At 39.9% G+C, this 20,677-nt stretch overlaps 2 protein-coding genes across 5 annotated transcripts in view; one reads left to right on the forward strand and one right to left on the reverse strand.

Annotated features, from left to right (window-relative positions):
- Positions 1-2,425: 2,425 nt before the first annotated feature.
- Positions 2,426-5,105, reverse strand: Kaz (E3 ubiquitin-protein transferase Katazuke). Its single transcript, XM_076905505.1, has 5 exons — positions 4,797-5,105; positions 4,212-4,614; positions 3,589-3,901; positions 3,192-3,501; positions 2,426-3,060 (listed from the first exon to the last, which is right to left on the reverse strand). Exons 1-5 carry the CDS (start codon positions 4,833-4,835, stop codon positions 2,959-2,961), a joined length of 1,167 nt encoding a protein of 388 aa, XP_076761620.1. The 5' UTR covers positions 4,836-5,105; the 3' UTR covers positions 2,426-2,958.
- A 921-nt stretch (positions 5,106-6,026) lies between these two features.
- Ctbp (C-terminal binding protein) overlaps positions 6,027-20,677 on the forward strand; it is a 28,479-nt gene continuing 13,828 nt past the window's right edge. For 2 of the 4 annotated variants that reach the window (XM_076905961.1, XM_076905967.1), the window contains exon 1: positions 6,030-6,425. The gene's annotated coding sequence lies outside the window, so the exon portion shown is untranslated. Of the gene's footprint in view, positions 6,426-20,677 lie in introns of all 4 variants that reach the window. The other 2 variants (XM_076905966.1, XM_076905965.1) reach the window with 2 other exon arrangements.

Raw genomic sequence — 20,677 nt, forward strand, 5'->3', positions numbered from 1 at the left:
AATCATAACTGTTTCTCTGCATTTAAAGACATTTTTTACAGTATATAATACTATATACTTACACAGTATACTTCTGTTTGATCGATATATACTGTGCATTAAGAAAAGAAAGACTAAAACATAACGTGGATAGCAAAAGATGATAGCTTAAAATTGCACGTGACGCGTGACAAGCTCAATAAGACTTCGATACAATATTTTCTGTGCACTTACGAGATATATTTGTTTACGTATATATACATATACATATTTACGCAAATTTTATCTCATTCCTACGAAATACCACGTATTTCGTATTGAGCGAAAAATTTATTTTCGTTAAATATTGTACAAATGATATATACTATTATATTATTTATTAGTTTGCCTTTAGTCGCGATAAATTTCAATTCATATACGGGGTGATTCTAACAAGTTGAAACGTTTGAAAATCGTGTTCGATAGAGAATGAAAAATATTATAAAATATCTTTTTTACCCTTGTACCCTTGACACTTTTATACGCAAAGTGCTCAAATGATTTGACACGGTTAAAAGTAATATGCAGTTCCATTAAAACGGGAAGGAGCATACACATCTTGAGGTGTAGCATTGCACTTATGAAAAAGTAAATCCATAAGAGAATACATTTTCTTATGGCTTCTAACTTTTTGGATAACTTGAACCAAACAGAAGTTATAGTCCGACACTGAACTGCTATATAGTATCACCCTGTATAACAAATTACTAAAAGGAATTTAAAATAATTACGTATATGTTAGCTCGTATATGTACATACATGTATGTACACGTGTTACTTTCATTATTACAATAGAAAGGAAAGACAGGTATACATCATGATAAATGAACTTCTGTTTGAGTACAATTAGTAAGATCTGTAAATACTGTCTAAGTGCTTCCACATGTGGCAACATGTGATGATTACAAATCTGCATTTTTATTGTATACATTATCTTGTAAGCTATACCGTTTTACTATTGATAATACCGTTTTCCCCCTCAATTTCCATCGATTCACGCATACAATTATAACTAAACGCTCTTTATACACTCTTTCAAATTATGCTCAGCTAAGAATTGATTATCGTAATATCGTATACCCACAAGGAAAGAAAAAATATATATATAAACAAATCTTGCTAAGGAAGAACCTTAAATTACCTCAAAATATTGTATCCCAAGTTGACCACGAATTTAATTCTAAAACATAGAATCCGAATTCCTAGAAGGACAATCCTCCGTGTAAAAGCAATCCAGACAATAAATTATAAATGAAATTCAATGAGAAAGAAAAACCGATGAACGAGAAAAGTCATTGAGGACTTAAAGAAGTTGATAGAGCATAGAAGGGATATTTTTGTATTGATTCACTCGTGGACATGTTTCATCTGAAATTGCTTAAATGCATATCATTACGTAGATAACTAGGCTTTCTTTAGTGAGATGTACAATGTAATTATATTCACTTGGAAAGGAAGAGAAGAAAAAATATGTAACTGTTGAGATACATCTGTTCCCACGTAAAAACCGAACCACATAAATTATATAACTGAAGTAGCAGAGCCAATTACAGCGATGTTAACGTGAATCTCATACCATTATTACACGTACGTTGAAGTGTTTTGGGCATGCAAAGTATAAGTATAAATAATATGAATCACTGTAATATACTTACAATGTTCATGGTTACGAAATGCGTCTTGAAACGTAGGTTTACGGAATTGTTCGACTCGTTCAATTTATTGTAGAGATGATGTTAAATAAATGAGTAAAAGGCCAAAATATCTAATTTCGTGTTTAATAGCATAATTACATTGTCGTAATACAATATTGATCCGATAATCCGGCATTCAATGCCCGACGAACATCCCTGATAGTGGGAGATGAGATCAAGTTCAATATTGATCAATACGCTTGCTCGAGTGCAAGTAAATTCCGCTATAAAAGTCTCAATTCGTAGGATTTCGACGACTACTCGTGAAAAGTGTTTTTATTCTATATGTTTCGACGATGATTTTTAACGACTCTGATCATACGATCTATATCCAAAACGAGTATTTGTAGAATGTGAAAATATGCTATGAAAGAATCGAGTTGCATAAAAATAATACTCGAGCGTTTAAATGTATTACAGATAATTATAAAGTATATCCTAAACAGAAACAGTCTGTGAAAGCAATCAAGTCTAATTAAAGTATTAGTAATAGATTCGTATCTACACGATCAAGATTCGATTACACTTGAAAATACAAAGTAACGTTCAAGTATATTTAAAGATATTGTTATCCTTTTTTAAGTCATTTATGAATTAATCGAAACTATCCAGTCAGATCCGAGTCCATTTGCAATATATTTAATCCTATTGATGGTGATAACTATTATAACATCGTAAAAGTTATAATCTAAGAAAAAAAAAGTGAGTCAAAATAGGTGGATATACAAAGTCTATTTAACAGGATTTCATACAATATTCAATCATTTTCGTGTTCTATTGTACCGTTTTCGTCGATTGTTAATAACAATCAGAGGGTAGGAGTAGATGAAGATCATTAAATTATTTACATTTGTCAATAAATTATTACATTATTGCATTAACTATGATCAATTTCAAAAATTATTTTGCCTATTTTCACTGGATGATGTAGACGCATATTATCGAAATCGTGAGCATATACCGGATTATCGGAACTTTACTGCAATTTGTATACCATTTTGTATATCGAGAAAAACTAGAACGTTTTTCCATAACGTGCATGTTATTTGTTTTTATCACATTTTATTCTAGCCAGGTAATCACAAATAAAATTTGCAAAAAAATATTTCCTTAAAAATAGATATTATTTTTTCCCTTTTTTTTTCTTGTTGATATCGGTATACAGTATTAAACAGTAAATATTCCGAGTTAGAATACGAAAGATGCACTGTAGTATAATACAAGTTGTGTCTTGAGTCGGAGAATTTTACATAACGTACACTTTCTCTATTTTTTTATATGGAAACACTTCTTTGGTTTTTGGACAAATTACAGTACCATTATTTTCCTGAGCCATCTTTTCCAGCGCCTGAAGTAAAATACAATAAGATAATTCAGCAGATCGGCTTATGTTCATATGACATTTTCATTTTATTTATGCATACGCAGACAAAATTTTATCAGAGAAATCTAACACATTGTATAAGCTTATTTACTTACTTGTTCTCCATACACATAACCATTTGGCATCATCATTGGTTGATTATACTCGTTTAATGGTTTTCCACTAATACTACAAACCAGCCTGGACTGCGAGCAATGTGCAAAAGGCAATGGTACAGCTAACTCATTAAGAGCTTCGTTGCATACCGGACAATTTGGATTTCTGCCTTCTTTGTTTGCACTATAACACTGTGGTGTCTTCAATGCTGATAAACCTGCTTGTAGTGCTACTGTAAAAACGCTTTGACTCGCCAATTGAAAGAGTCTATAATTTTCGTGTCTAAACTGCTCTATTAATCTGTCCCATCTGTGAACATGATGAATCAGAAATATACAATTAGGCCCCAGATGAATCTATATATAAGAGTGATTTAATAACAATTTAATGTCATACCTCTTTTCATCTAATAGATCTTTATATGGACTAAGTGACGTATTAGCTGGAAACGCTAATTGTCCCATACAACATTGAATTTCTTGTAACTGATAATCATCGTAATTTGTAAAACATCTTCTAGCATGTTTCACAGCATCCAGTCTTCTATCTTGCCGCACTAATTCGATAAATTCTTGTACGCGTAAATTAAATTCCATGGTACTTCCTAATTTCCTTAGCTTAGATCGATTGTCGTAGCACCATCCGACGCATCTTGCGGTTTCATGATTTGCTAAAGACGTTTCCACCTCTCTTGATACCATGAAAACATCTAGAAACGAATTAAAACAAAGCAAATAAAATTATTTTACATTCCACGCAGAGGGATATCGAATAATACCAATGTCAGGTGAGCGTAAGAAAGAGTTCTGCCTGTTTTATATTAATGATAATAAACTTAAAATATAATACTTTTATGCAGCGATAACAAATGTTCTAGTTTGATAGTAAATAAACAAATAAATCCCTAATGAGACCTAATGCGTAAAAAAGTAAGTAATGATACTGAGATGTGATCGCAACATTCTCATTACTTAAAACCAACAGAACTTGGTTTTGGACTCACCTAACACTTGACATACCTATGTTCGTTAAATCTCTAAGTTCGCTAGTATCTGCCAATTTTGTAGCCGTTTTATAATAGCCTTTGCGGAGGAAATATTCTATCAACATTCTATCAAGCCTTTGCCTCCGCCACTGATTCACAACACTGGGCGCGTTATTAGCGTGTTCTTTCAAATGTTCTAGCCGCCTCTTACAAACCATTCCAGCTTGCATCTCCTCCGAGATCGATTCTTGCGCTTTCCTCTTTAACGTTTGAAGTTTCTCTACAACCCCTCCTAATAGTATACTCATTTCACCAGCAGGAACAGAGGTTTTATTATCGTTCATCAATTCATTAGCCGCTGCTTGTACGTACGAAGCTTCCCTATCTATGACTTTTTGAGCTAAACGAAATTTTTTATTAAGGAGTTCATAAGGAACCTAGAAGTAAAAATATCACATTGATTTATTTAGTTTAAATAAAATGTAGTAACGAGACTCTCGTAGAATTAGTATAAAACAGTGGAAATTTCATGAACGACAAAGAGCTGTTAAAAATCATGAATGATTTTGATAAATTTATTTGTTAAATGACTCGACATGTATAAACAAGTATTAAGTACCTTTAACGTTGGATATTCAAGACTTTTAACGTCTGACATATTGGTTATGCACGAACTACGCGTAAAGTTGTATTTAGAAATCGGAGGAAAATTATGTTTGTTATATCGTAGTTAATGTACTTTGCTGCTATGTATCATTGTCGTCCATCTCTTTTACGTACAAATATTGAATACAGACACAACGGCAGCAAGTACAACGACTTTGACGCACGACTATCTTCAAGAATCATGAAAACTCTTGCGCTATTTTAACAAAGATAATTATCATTTTGTTTACGCATGATGAAAACGTTAGTATTATAACGTTACTGTAGATGGCTCCATTAACGATAGAAGTAAGGGATGATCCTCATATTGAATCATGTGATCAAGCTATTTGCGATTAATTAAAAAATTCATTATCGTTCGTGCCGAAATAAACTTTACTTCGTTACATTCTATACGCAGAGAAAAATTGAGGAACGTGTAACAAAAGTTTAATCGCGTCGTCCGTTTTTTGTACAGGTGATTTTATTCAACATATGTGCTGCATCTTATTCCATCCAACGATGCTTGTCGTTTGCGATTGGCCAACGGGGCAAATTAATTTTTGGCCTCGACCAATCGCGAAATTTTAGCGTGTAACTCGAGTGTAATGCAGCTGAATAGAAAATGCTAATAACGTACGCGTGGTTAAATGTTTTGGGAATGTGACGTGCAGGCTTCCCTCGTAAATATCAAGAAAACTTCAAACGACGGTAAGTTTCCAGATAATTCTCTATTACGATGATAAGTTTCAGCTAAATAATACACGATCTTAAAGAATCGCTCGCGCATTCTCGATAAAAAAAAATATATTTCTACGATTCGTTAATACTTATATGTTATGTCCTTAGTTTTGAATTTCGAGGCACAATTAAATGCAACATTTTTATGCGCTCCTTCTACGATAAAATTGTATACATATCTCGAGAACATTATAAACATTTGAAACGCGATATCGGAACGAAGAAGTTGTTGATCGTACAATAAAAGCGATCGTATTTGAAACTTGTAAAATAACCAATTTAATTCGTTTTTAGATGTAACGATCAGGGGGAAAAGTTGGCCGAACAGAATAAGATAAATGAAATATATTTGGAAATAGTTGGAAAAATTCGGCCGATATTTAACCGTTCGGCAGAGCCGAATCGAAGGGGATCGGTTATTTTCGTGGATGTTCGGCCGGTGACGGAAAGTATCGGTGGCGCGCGCGAGTCACTCGGATGGCCGGGGGCCGCCATTTTCCTCCAGCGAGGGAGACAGTCGCGAACGTAGTTCCGCGCATTGTCGACCAATTTTTTCGCCGAATCGAGGGATTTTCGCGATTAACCGGGGCGTCGGGCGGGCGCGCGTGACCCCAGTGCCCGTATCCGAGCGAGTATCGTTCCACGGGAGGCTCGAAGTCACCCGTGGACGCCGCGAGATCCGTGTGAATCGGAATACAGAGGACGAGGCCGCCGCGCGTATACCCCCGATCGAGACACATTCGTAAGAACGCCGTGTGAGAGAGTGAATAGTTTGGTGATCCCAGTGTGGCCGGTGTTACTACACGAGTACCAAGGAGTACCGTGGACTGCGAGGAATATAGGAGAGAATCGCCTCCGACAGGTTAGTGAGTGTTTTTCTCACGTAGATCGCGCCGCCGAGGAGAGCTCAGTGTACGCCGTGTGCGTCGCTCGCGCGGCCCCTGGTGTGCACGGTGCATGCGTGCACACACGCACCGGAGAAAATTCCGCGGGTTCGGGCGTGTGTATTTGTATGCGTTTCTATCTTCCGTCCCGTACTCCCGCGGTACCGCATACACGTAGTTCATCGTTTAACCGTTCCACCTCTCTCTATGTGTGCGAGTCTATGACACTTGGTGTGCGAGAGTAAGCTTCGCTAGTGTGATATGGCGGGAGACGCCGCGCCAGCAACGAGCTACGCGCCTTTCTTTTTATTCGGCCCTCTGTTCGCCCGCTCTGCCGATTCCTTTCGATCTGCCCTTGTCCGGAACCGTTCGCCGTCCCTTAACAAACTTCCGACAACTTTCTTCGCTCGCCTTTCCGCCAACCTGCCCCGAAACTACTCGTCGCCCGTTTCGCGCACTCTTTTTTTTTTTTTTTTTTTCTCCCCCAAGTGAACCGTGCGTGTGTAATCGTATCTTGACGTTGACCTTCGGCAACGTCTTCAACCTTTTCGACGAAACGTTACATACGCGCGTGCTTCTCGCGTTTCACGCGGCCGCGTATACGTTTACGTGAATCGACGCGACGCGTACGCGGGTACCCTGGTACGATTCGCGGGATCGCACTGCAATATGTTAATTTCGAAGTGAGATTCCGATGGGCAATTAACCGCGTTATCTGTTTTATTACGCGCGTGGATTATAGCCGCGGTGTTCTATACGAAAGGGACTGTGTGCGTGTTATAAATAATCGCGCTAAAACCATCAACGTTTTTCGTTACTGTTTGGCTGCGCTTCTATAAAACGCACGTGCGAGACCAGGCAAACTTTCCGATACATCACGCGAATATGAAAATTGTTATGAATTATTACTAGATGGCAGCACCTCGCGCTGTGCTTCGAAATTTCGTTATTTATTAAAAGTAACGTGCACACGCGAGGAATATTCAATCGTTCATCTCCGGTGTGCATTCACTCGCACGCATCTTAACGGTCACGATCACAGGCCCTCTCGCGTGATTCCCTTCTCACATTTTGATAAATCACGTTACAGTGGAAATACTTGATTTACCGTTTGAAGGGCACGTCCGAGCGGCGAACTGTTTCTGATACACCACGGCCCGATGTAAATCATTTATTCTGTTAAGTGTACATGTCATGCGGCTGACCGCCATTTGGATAGACGCTTCTAGAATATCATTCATTTGTATCTCTCTCTCCTTTCGCCGACAGCTTGTCTTCCTCCGTATCTGTTTATCTCATGATACACAATGTATTAACGTACGATATGTTTTTCACGCGCCTATACCCCTACACACACACACACGCACGCGCCCGCTATTCTGGGGTATTTTCTTAAGTGACAACGTAATTTAGGAACGCGTTTACACGCGTCGCAAATTATCACGCCACGTTCGTGCTACAAATTAGCATCCTCCGAGAGTTCGGGCGAACTTTTGCGAAAACGATTATCGTCCGCGCTTGTGGGTGACACCGCGAACGTTTCCAAGGGTTCTCAACTTTTTCCGTTCTCCTTCCAGGTGTCTCACTGCTATCGTGTGAATTTTTTCTATGCCTTCGCGCAGCCCGCATCCTTTAATTCGATATATTGCCCGCTTCTCTCGAATATATAAAGTTGCTCATGGCTCTCCTCTAGTGTCCATAACTACCTCGTTACTTTTATAAAAATTGCTCGCCTTTTGTCTTCTCACCTCGGTAATATTTTTGTTTCGTTTCATGTTTACGCGAAATGGTGGAAAACTATGATTTTTTTTGAGGATCGATGCAAGCAATGATTAATTATAGGTTACAAGAACTTTATTATATTTAATAAATTGATGTGCTTTTAATAATTATATACCTGGAAAGTATAGATCGAATGTTTATAAGTCAAAAATAGTATTAAATAACTGTAATAGTTGCGCACCTACGATATATAATTTCTAAAAACGTTTCGTAACAACAACACCGGCAGTAATTCAATTTTAATGCACACACTGGTTTAGTTTTTCCACGAGTTCGATGTTCTCGCCTGGACTCGGTTAACAAGCTTCCGTTCGTAGCGATAAAGCATGCTAACGACCTACTAATCTGAAATGTAGGGTTCGAACAACTACCAAATGTTAAGAGCGTAGCAGCGCAAGTCTTTCGACGATTTCTAAAGAATTCTACGTCCGTGTAATCATCGAACAGATTGCTGGGATTTGAGGAAAAGAATGCGATTCGACGAGGATTGAACCGACACGGTGTACGACATTTGATTGCACACGTATCGGTGGTAATATTACCGGCGATTCCTAAAGGACGTCGACGCCAAGTCGGAATGTAGGATTGCGCAACTTTCGCCGAATTTAACACGAATATGGAACGAACGCGTCGCGTACGTTTCCCTTATTTCGTTCCGCCGGTGTGCGCGCGCCACATGTACGGTAAACTTATTCGTCGTTGATTGTGTCGGTATTTAAACGAGCTCCTGTTCTGGCCTTACGTAATTTGCTGAACGCGCGGAGAGCAGCGCGGTGTACGCGCGCTCGGTTGCTTATTCAGCGATGTTGTGACCTGTATTCACGTCGCGACACTTCTGTTTCTTTTTACTAGAAACCCACTCAACGGCTGCCCGTGTATGCGTATATATGTATGCGCACGGCGTCGCGTATATTTACGTTTTCCTAGTTGGCGCCACGTAAATCCATCTCCCGCGGTTATGTCCCGGGAAAGGAAACGGGAAGGCGTGTTATCCTTCGAGAAAGTTAAGTCGTTCTTGGTTTGACGAAGGAGGTCGACTTCGCGCCACTGTCACTGACCAATCGAGTTTTTTCTTCTTTCTTTTTTTTTCTTTTCCTTCTTCGCTTCATTTAGACCCTCTCATTTTTGAGGATATCTTCGTTGCTGGCTTAAAGCTTAGTTCGCATCGATTAAGTTCGAGTTTTCAGTTTGCAGACAGGTTACTTGGTTCCGAGTATATTTTGAAATTTGAAATGATAGTTCAAGTCGAGTGAGATAACAAGTTCGTACCGGTAAGAAATTTCAGCGAGCACGAACTCTGTCTACATCATTTTAGGTATCTAGTCGCTTCTAGTAAACTTGAAATTAACTTAAAGTCAACTTTCACTGGCAAACACAAACTTTGGGTCAAGTTACTTGAATTCAAACGGCCTGAAGTTGGGTAACTTGACTAAAGCTTCGTTCAGATTAGTCAAGTTGTATTTTCGATCGACGTTGAAAGAACTTGTACCGTACTCGTGGTTAAATCTTGGGAGGAATATATTTCGAAGTAAGCAAACGATAAAACGGTTTCAAGGTAGTTCAATTCAAGCGATTTGAATTCAAGTAACTCGACTAACGAGGACAAAGCGTAATGTGAACTAGGCTCATAACCTTATTCGGTCTCTTCTGCTGATTTATTATCTATAAACTCACACGTCATCATATTATTACACGCGTTTATTGCGAGAGAGCGCGTTACTCGTAAATACGCAGCAGTAATCCGGTATTCAGTTTTGTCGTGTCGACGCATAGTCTTGTGACTCGTTAACCGACGGTCGGACACAATCGGATCAAATATTGCGTTCAATTAGGCCGGGGAATATACCACGCATGTATAGGTCGTGAGACGTGGCACAGCTTAGGAGAATTTTCGTGGTCATTAGATTTACCACTTATCGATGATTCACGGTTCAAGCTGAGCGACGAGGTCACCACAGGAATGAATCTGTTATTGTTGGCTCGGGACTCGAGGCTCGGTACGGAAAGATACGCATGTCGTGATTATATATCGCTTAGCCCTTTCAACGTTACACGCCCATATGTAAATTTCGAGAAATTGTTCATCATACCTCAGAATCTGAAATATGATTTTCAAACCGCTATCTATTCCATCCGCGCGCAACTATTCTATATACATGCATATTTTTGTACATTTTTACGAATGAAGTGTAAAGTACACGAGACATTAAAAAAACAGTTCAGTTGCGTATCCTATGAACTCATTTATTTCATACGTTGGATAGATGTAACATTACACGTGGTCAACTATACGTAACTAAGTGTTATCCTGATCCATGTGCCAAACATAAGTCTACAAAGGCAGACCGCGAGGATTTAATCACGGTCTAGAATAGCATTGGAAATTTTAAGCATCTACAAATGTAAACGCAGGGAATGAGAGGTCTAAAAGGGTGAAAACATGTGGAGTTCCATGGAGTTAATCAGGCATGCGTGCCCTGGTCGAAATCCATTGTTAAGTCGGTGAAAGAGTTATCTATTGTCGCTGCGTCCATATTGTCAATGTGGTAGCGCCGCAGAACGTTCAAATGAACACGTGAACACTATTTTCATTGTAGCTTTGTTGAGAAAAAAATGCTAGAACGATAACTCTCTCGCTATTTAGAGTTTACTTCACTGGGTTACGCTTGTCCAATGAATAGCTAACGTGCTCTAATTTTTTCTACTTAACGCGTGTACGGCGATCCAACCAGCATTTCCATTACATTTTGGTTCTACGATATTTGCGCAGGTAATCGATTATCTTCGCGTTGAAAGGGTTAAGAAAATTTCGTATGCAGAACTCGAAACCAGCAGCCAAATATTACTGCATTTCTTTTACGGGACCACCTTTGTCGACGAGTATGTACATACCTATTATTGAGCATTAGAGATAAGAAAGAGGTTTCGAGCGTTCATAAAATTCGCCTGGTTATATTTTCTCTTGGTCGTATCTTGGACGTAATACACGGCGAGCAAAATTAGTTCATCACACAGCGTGCATAGTCCTCGATGAGATACAGATGTGTCGCGGGCACACGTAACTGCCTATTTAGAAACGTTATCGCGTGCACTGATAATGGCCACGATAATGTGAAAAATGTGTAGCAGTTATATTTTTCAAGTTCCACATTAATCGATCGCTTGTAAAATTAAAACTGTACTGACATTACAGATAATTAAAAAGGTGTCGCTTTCGGGTTTTTCTTTAAGTATAATTGCCAATCTTTCTGCAGTATGAAACGAAATCCAGACACGTGGTGAGAATACAGACAACCCTCAATAATAAAGTATTAACCAATATTTTCATCGTGTCTATATTTATCACGACATAGAGGAAGAGAAGGGACTTGATTAGAAAAATATAAAAATTAAAAAAAAAACAGGGGGAACATCGCGCGTACAAGTACAAACAAGGATGGTTCTGCCAAGTTTCTGTGCAGGCTTTGTCTCTCGTCTTCCGTCATTTTTTGTCGCGTAATTAAAGCGTGAAATCGCCACGAGGAGGTACGAGAGGGGAGGAGAGGGATAGATGACGAAAGCTAGGCATATAAAAACGGGGGGAGGGAGATAGCGGATCGTAGAATCGTTGGGGGAGAGAAGGGGGGGAAAAGTGTCCCTGTCTCGTACGAGGCTCGGGTGGAACCAAACCGCGGCGGTTATTATCGATCTCTTGGCATCGTTACACTTCGTCCGGGATCCGTACAAGTGCGGTAAAAGGCACGAGAGAGAGTGGTTACGTCGATTGTCCACGGGCTGCAGAGAGAAGCGACTCGCCCTACAGGCTGTTTCTAAAATAAGCGACCAAACTTTGAGAGAGCGTACTGTTTACTTTCGCGATAGGGGGAAACATCTCGCGTCCGTAGACACGGAAATGACTCTTTTTGTAGATTATATTTTTCATGATCATATTTTTTTTCCTGTTGTTTATCTCGACGAAACTGAAGTACACGCATACTTACTGTTGATAAAAAAAATCCTTTTTTTTTTTTAGTTATAGGTTTAAGAATTAACTTTTGTCAAAAAAGTTCACCGTGAAAATGATGATTGTGTTGATAAAGTAGCCTCTTTTAATGGTATTCATAAGATACTTGGGAATAAAAAGATACTTAATATATGGAAGATAAACTGTATCTGACGAACATGATAAAAATATGTGACTTTATTTAAAGGGGTGAAATTAACCTTGAAGTAACCGTTATTGAAATATAAGATAAACCGTGTTTCCTCTACGCCTAATCCTATATGATTCATCTCTATTAAAGTTGCTTCGGTTAGATTACTAATAACTGATAGGACAAGTCGAAGCATGCGACTGGTATACTCCCTATAATTTTATTTGTGAATAAAGTTGTATGTTTACACGACTGTCGCCATCGACGTTTAGATTACATGCTCGATTCGCGTGATAGAATTCAAAGTGGCCTGAGAATGTGTAAGAAGCCTTCGGTTAGGGAAGAAAACCATTTCTGACCATTCACGGGGAATACTTATTCCAATATTAAACGCTTGCAAAGTTACCAGGCATCCTTGTAAACCACCGTCGCGGACAAAAGCTGGTCATAACTCGGAAGGGTACCTTTTCCCGTGCCACGTCCATGGGATCTTTTCCATTCCCAAGGTGAGCATCATTAAGATCCCCAAGAATTGACTGAGACACGAAATATGACTGTGTATCGAGTGACAATATGTATGCGTACGTTATCGTTAAAACTTTCCGGAGCAAGTTAGTTTCTAAATTATACTTGCATGAGTATGTAACTGAAATAGCCGTAGAGTGTACAATATAATACTAAACCAAAGGTTTAAAATGAAGTTTTCACCTTATATGTAGAAACGATATTAAAAAGGAAAGTAGGGATGTTTATCTTATTTAAAAAATTTAGTTATCCAACAAATTGCATATAAAACTTTCGTTTGATAAACCCCATGATATACTGGTATCCAGAAATCAAGGGGTATATCGCTGAAACGATTAGCGTGGAATCTCCTGTCTATAGCAACCGCGAACGGTCGTCTATCTTGTCCCGTTATAGACGAAACACTTAGTATACGCTTCTAAAGTTTACGCGCCGGTTTTAGAAACGCTGTATATATCCGATCGTTCCGTAGAAATTTTAATGTAACAGTCTAAGTGGCGTGTGGATAAGTGTACGACAAAAGAGAGAAAAGGAGAGCGAAAGAACGGTCTGGACGGTTGTAACAGGTGCCCCCCATCCTTCCCCTCGTTGCCCCCCACTCTTTGCTTCCCGCAGCAGTGTTCTCTTCAGGTTCGCCTCGCTCATCCTGTGTGTGTATATCTTATAACGTTTCCTATCTTCTTTCTCTCCTTCTCGTCGCTACTTAGCCTCTTTTATGTAAGGCTAACAAACTGACCTGACTCAACTATTGGGTATGCTATGTCTGTCTCTCTTAGATACGCGCGAGAGAGAAAGAGAAAGGGAGAGACTAGAGTAGCTAGAGGTTTCTCCTCCTCTTTTCAGTTTCGTCGTTCGAGTTTCGTTGGGCACGAGGATGGGGCTTTCCGTTAGGCGCCGCGTGATAAAAAATCCACGCGATAGAGGGCACGATTTTCGACGTTTCCTGCCGGTTGCATGCGATCGAAGCGAATAGTAGTTTCCGTTGAAAATGGCGACCGTAATTGTTTTCGCGTTAAACGAAGGACGAAAAACGATTTTGCGATAGATGAGGAAACGGTAATATGTAACCTTGGACATTTCATTTTAGCTTTAGACGATTGTTCCCAGTAAACCAATTAACTTAAATACTTAATTGGTTTCGCTCGTATACATTCCTCCTTGTGCTCGAGGATCCAAAATAATTGTGAAAAAACATTTAATTAGAGGATTTAGCATTACTTTCAAAGATCAATTTTTCCGCTTATTAACTTTAGCATTGGTAATGTGGAACACTGATTTCATGGTATTAACACGAACGCGAGGAGAAAAATAATCAATTAAGTTAAATAGTTTAGTGTTAAATGTGTTAATTGAATGCAGAAATCCATTAAAATAGAATTGAATTTATAGATTCAAGGTTAAATCTAATCACGCTCTTTTTCTGTCCGATAGTAAATGCTCGAGTATCACTTGAAAATGGTATTCCACAGATACTGGAGCGTGTCGTATAGATTCGCAAAAAAGATATATGACAATTTCTATGCCGGCAGCCAGCGGAACGTTGGAAACTGTTTCGCATGCACCCTGATTTCTTTTCGTCATGGGCCGCTTCTCCTTGTACAAATAATCGAGAATAGGGAAAAGCGTAATTACTGCTATGCTATTCAGGCTACAAGCAATCGATTTCTACAATGCCCGTACAATGGAATGAAAATATAGATCGCTCTATTCGTCTCTGCCAGTCTTGCGGAAGACGGACATGGATAGCTATAATAATAGATAAATGCGCATAGATTACGTAAATAACACGAAACAATGCGTCCGCAAAACACGCTACAAGAACGACGCGGCGTGTTCATTGCACTTGCAAATTAATTGCCTATAATCGCGTGCACTTAAAATACACTTGAAACGCCTTGTTGTAAAAGTCCTAGATCGCGAGCTATAAACGGCATCGCAAAAATTTCTATTTAGACCTTAAATCGCTTAGATAAAGAGATAGTATGTACCGAATAGATAGTAACGGACGCACTTCATGTATCCTTGTATTCACTGCCCAAGCCTGGATTAAGAGGAACTGGGGGTGAGCTTTTGCTGAGGTTATAGCCTCAAGCCTTGCCGTTTCAAAGAGCTTCATTTTTCAAAATATTGAAGTGAAAACTGTTTCGATAAAAAATAATTTTTTAGTATTACTACACTCCAAATGTTATTCTCTTCTCAAGCCATACGAACGCAATGTTAAACATTAAATACGATACCCTATAATAATGAACAAGATAATTACGGGGATTGATTTAACCGAGAGTGTAGATTACTTACTGCTGCACCCGCAGCGAACTGTGCGACAGAAAGAACCTTTCAAAACTCTCTCGCACAAACACAGATCAAGGAACGTCTGACAGTTCCGCAGCCCCGGGCCTTAAAAACTCTCAACTCCGGCTCTGTCATTGCCCAATCAAAGAAGGTCCCAACCGTACGACACTGTACGCACAGCCACGGCTGTCGGGATATCTTCCGGCAAATTTACTGGGCTAAATATACTATTACACGCCTATATACCTGGAAATGTCTGAAATACTTCAGATTACAGGAATCGCGCCATAAACGAGATAAAACAAACAGCGATACGGGTGCCGTGTTAGCGTGACGGAGAAAGGTTGCCGTGGAACGAGAGGGTAGGGGAGTTGTAAAAATGTGGAGGCGCTTCGCGAGGAGACGCGCGCACGTCCAAGAAAAAGAGATTCATCGTCGTCACCGGGCGCGATGTAGTCCGAACGTTGAAGTACGACCCCGGGATAATGGGGGTAGCGCATCGCCATTGTAAACAGACTGGGAAGCAGTAAGCAGCTCCGGGATTTAGTTCGATGTGTCGGAGGTTGGGGACAACGGGAGGCGGTTGGGCGAGACGGGGAGTCTGACGGTTGGGATGAGGAAAGCCGTGGAGGTAGGGTGACGGAGCGGAGTGAGGGCGTGAGGTGCGGTTGGTGAGGGGGGAGGGGACGTGTCGTGAAGAGAGGGGCAGACTGTCGAGGGTGGGAAGTTGCCGAGACATCGATCGGGCCGGCCATTGCTTGCCACACTCCACTACTAGGAGTCAAGATGCCATATCCACTACGAGGAACTAAACTCCATGAAACTACTCTCTGCCGCTCTCTACGCACTTGTCCTAGCTCGCTCTGTGTAACTCGCTGTATAGGTGTGCGCGGGGCTCGCACGGGTCGAGCCGACGCGAACGAACGTGTACGCGACCGTTGGGGACGATCACAGAGCAGAAAGGGAGAGAAAGAGGAAAAAGAGCGGGAGGAAGAGCGACCGAGGAGACGCGAGGAACAAGTTTTGTGTCCTCCGCGTACGTATTACGTAGCGAGCGGCACGCCGCGTTAGGTGTGTATGGGTACGAGAGCCACGGGGAAACAAGTGTACACGCGAGGCTCGCTCATCGTTGCTGCTGCCGTTGCCTCCACGTCGAAGAAGCCGCGCGCGCGGGCAAGAGAGAGAAAATCGTTTGTATACACCCGTGGTCCCGTGAGGTCGCTTTTATACGCGCGCTATCTCACATACTTGAGCCGTTCGCTGACGTTCTTGCGCGGGGACGCTGGCGAGCGTGAAGTAAGTTATAAATTGGCCCTCTAATACGCGGACGGACTTGTTCCCATTGTAAACGTTGCGAGTAATGGGGTTATAGCTCATTAGGCGTCGCTAATGGATTATCATTCCGCCAGGACTTATTAAACCTTCCCCGCTCGACTGATCTCGAATGTTTTACCAATCGGCACGACCGCCTGCAATATATACGTATATTTGCGCTCGTATTTACTCTGTCTCTACCCAATTTGAAATTAATATTTGCAGCTATTAATCCTCTGTGGCCCGTATAATTGTTACAGGTTGAAACGATTTACGTATACTGGAGGGAATTATTTAGGTAATTTCTAAAAGTTTTCTCCTTCGAATTTCGTTCTTGACTGAAATGGTTTCTGAAGTAGCATGCTTCTGAAGTCTTACATCACTTAGAATACGTAGTAATTCCAAACTTTCAGTCAGTAATATATGCATTTCTTCGATTGGTATTCTCCTTGGATTATCGTATGCCCAGGAATCATTCGCTTCACTGAATGCATCCCGCATGGGAAGATTCTGTTATGATCGTGTTCGTGCTCAAATTAAATTAATGTCTTCTAAGTTTCTTCTAACTGGAATTAGAATGACGATGTTCTCAATTCAAACCGGTTTGTTTGAAAAACTTGCTCCTGTTAGAAATGTATTATACCAGTGTTTAACGAGCTTTTACAAGTCGAAACTATCAGAAAACTTTTATAACGAATCGAAAAAGCGTGTCGATAATTGAAGAATATACTGTCTTACTTAGAAGACTGTGGCATGCATCCACTTTGCAGTTCTTTATTCGCTAATAGGTCAGAATGAGAAAAGGTGCTTTATGAAAGAACACATTACAACTTCAATCATCAGAACAACTCGTTAAAGAAAACAATACTCTTGTGTTCGAACCTCTTCAATTCTTACTTCCCCTAGTTCTTCCCTCTTTATTTAGTAAATCTACCGAAGTATAACATATAATACGGTAGTTGCGTATAGAAGGTTTTATGAGCGACTTTCTTTGTTTCTTTGGAAGTGATTTATTCCGTGAAGCGCGTCCACGAACGGGCGCGGAAACAATAAGAGAAGTTGTCGCGGTTTATGTGGAAAATTCTGATTCAGAGCGGAAGAGGATATAGGGAACCGTAAAGAGAGGAGGGGTTGGGCGAAGTCGGCGGAGTGTATGTAACTTTGAAACTCAACAAGGGTATATTCATCGCGTTCCCTACCCATGAATAGAAGGGGACATGAGCTGGCACATGTCTTGAGCTGGTACGGGCATTGTTCTTTTTATGTATGCTTCTCGATCGAGCCCTTCTTAACTCGACTTGCGCCGCAACGGAGTTATGCGAATGGACGATCTCTCGTACAAGAGATGCCGTAACAATTCTTTGCATCGTAATGCTAGGACGACCGCGACCGTGCGCGCGCGATCAGATCTGATTTAGCGTCACTCGTCGACCAAGCGTGGAGACGCTTAAAGAGGGGTGTTAAACGGTTCTGAGTTAGTGATGGGATCAAGTATATTGCAAGTTGATTTTCGATCAAAATTATCAAGTGTTCAACCATCCTTGGGAGAAATTTGAAGAGATCATTTTAGAAACCAGAGTGCTGTACGAGTTTATGAATCGTATCGCCAAAAGTATTTCAGTCACTCACGAACGCGTTGGTACGTAGAACCGAATACTACCTCTTACGAGTAATAATCGAATCTCGTTAAGCGCACCTTTCATAGTGAAACTCGTTCGCGAGTAGGTATCGAACTTGATCCCATCTCTGGTTTTGAAAAAACGCTTTATGCTCTTTGAGTCGTTCCACTCGCCACCTGTCGGCTCTCTCTGTCTTCAAGGTTTCGAATATGAATGCAACGAATGTGTGCGCCACGACTCTCGGCACCGGGTCCGTGGCTCTCGTACTTTCTCCCGCGTATATATACACGCACTCTACGTACGCTTTTGCTCCGCACTGTTATTACTGGTTGAAAGTTTGAAGCGGCGAACGATTGTACCGTCAGTTTACCGTCGTTGCTCCTATTATCGCTTTTGTTCAACGAACGTAAACTGGCGACGCCTTTTGTCGGGTGGCTAATTAAAAGTTTCCAAGCAACTTGGAAATCTTTAACGTTGAATTTTTCCGCAACCGTCGCTTGCCTGGTTCCTTTTCGCGTGAACGCGATCCGCGGGCCGCTTGAATGGGTTCCGTAACCTCTCTCTCTCTCCCCCTCTCTTTCTCTCTCTCTCTCTCTCTCTCTCTCCACGGAAACAGTTTGCCAAGGTAAACGCCCAGCTACGACGCTAAAACGCGACGAGCCAAATGTTTTCCGTGTTGACTCGCGCAAACTCGAGTACTACTTGCCGACTATTCGGTTCGGATGAGTCACTGGGTGAGCCGATTCGACTGTCACGATGCCTGTGAAGGCAGGCGAGGTATTAATGCGTGCACCTATATCGATCAGTGCGTAAAGAGGGAAGAGGCGGACAGCGGAGGTTCGCGTTTCGTGCGCGCCTTGCGTGTGCATCGACATTTGCAGGAGTGAGCGCGATCTCAAGGACAACGAACCGACTGAATTCGTAGAGTTCAACAAATTCTCGGCCATGTTTCGATCACATTCTCAAGCTCTAACACACGATACGCTATAAATACGCTATTGCTTCACTTTTAACACTAGATTTAGGAATAATGTTATTGAAATTTCTCCGATATAGTTTCGGTAATATATTTATTCGTCATAGAAGAATATTTTGGAATTTCTAATCTTATCTTTAACAAAAACAAAGAAAAAAAACGTATAGTTAAAAAAGTCTAATTGGTATCTAAAGAAGCAATAAATATGTACTTAAGTACAACATAGTAAAAAGATAGTAAACATTTAAACGGTCATCTCATATGTTACGACCGAATACTTTTTTCGTTCCTCTTTTTCTTTCTTACTTTATTTTTCCACGGTATTTTCAGTTTCATAGAAATCTGAAGATTGACTTGGAGGTTTATTTAGTCTCGTTTTATGAGGATACAATAAAATGAATGGTTATTTTATTGCTGGGGCAAGTGTTAAATGAGTTAATTGGTTTCGTGTTTTGTAAACGTATCAGTTTCCCTGTTATTACGAATGCGTTGCGAGAGTGATTCATAGACACGTGGCAATAGTTAACGGAGTAAATCTGCATACCCAATAAGTAAAAAATATTGCGCGAACATAGATTGTGTATACTGCTATGGTTCATGAGTTATGGCTGATTAAAAAAAGCAATTTAGCATTACGTATTGCGCTTCCTGAAATGAATACCAAGCAGTTATTATTAGAATGGTTTCTTACTTTCTTTCGCACTTTGTGCAATTGATTTATGCAGTATGTGCTACAAATTTCGAGAACTTACCGAAAAATTAATTTTTCATACATTAATCAAATGCATATCGAGCTGAAGAAATTGATTCTGAAAACTTTCCGCGACATACTTACACGTACATCTTTCTTTTTATTCGTTTCAACGTATAGATCGCTCTTCGTCGTGTTATCATGCATTCATGAGTCATTTTATGTATCTTGCGGCCAAGTAAATTATCTATTTACTTTGAAGACTTCTATCTCCAAACATATCGAATTTATATTAGAAAATAATTATCGCGTTCGTGTTTATTTCAGGCAAAAAGCGCTTTATTTTCAATTACCGCTGTTAAATTTGCAAAAACTGTACGAGGAAACGTTTACGTAACAATGCAGTACTTCCTAGTAGTTTTTTTTTTGTTCTAAAATCCCTGAACAACGAGCAGGAAATAATTTTTGCATAACAAGTTGCGACCATTTGCAGCTTCATATTGAATAGAGTTATAAGTAACGTAATTTTTTCTACGTTCTCTATTTATACTAAATTGCCACATTATATATAGAACGTGCCGACCTATTCGAATGTTAATTCATCATTTACATAAGAATGTCGTTAGTCATTTGTTTAACTTGTTAGTCATTTGTTTCGAGGTTATGCTACTAGCTTGAATGAATATTTAAAATTAAGATGAAAAATGATATAACATTTTGCTAACTTGAAATATAAAAAAATGGATGAAGAACTTTTATACACACAAAGGGGGAATTTAGTTAAGTATATTTTTCTGTTACAATTATGATATAAAATGAAATTCTACAAATTCTATTAATGTAACAAAACGTGAAAAACAGGTATAAAAAACGTTACTTATGGCACAACTTGATATTT

This window comes from Xylocopa sonorina, chromosome 12 (assembly GCF_050948175.1).
Source record: "Xylocopa sonorina isolate GNS202 chromosome 12, iyXylSono1_principal, whole genome shotgun sequence".
Lineage (NCBI taxonomy): Eukaryota > Metazoa > Arthropoda > Insecta > Hymenoptera > Apidae > Xylocopa > Xylocopa sonorina.

Excerpts from the sequence above, each read along its gene's own strand:
- Kaz (XM_076905505.1), bottom strand. The coding sequence starts at position 4,835 with ATGTCAGACGTTAAAAGTCTTGAATATCCAACGTTAAAG. Across the intron at positions 3,902-4,211 it reads TAGAGATTTAACGAACATAG|ATGTTTTCATGGTATCAAGA; the intron begins GTATGTCAAGTG and ends ATTCGTTTCTAG. Across the intron at positions 3,502-3,588 it reads GATCTATTAGATGAAAAGAG|ATGGGACAGATTAATAGAGC; the intron begins GTATGACATTAA and ends TCATGTTCACAG.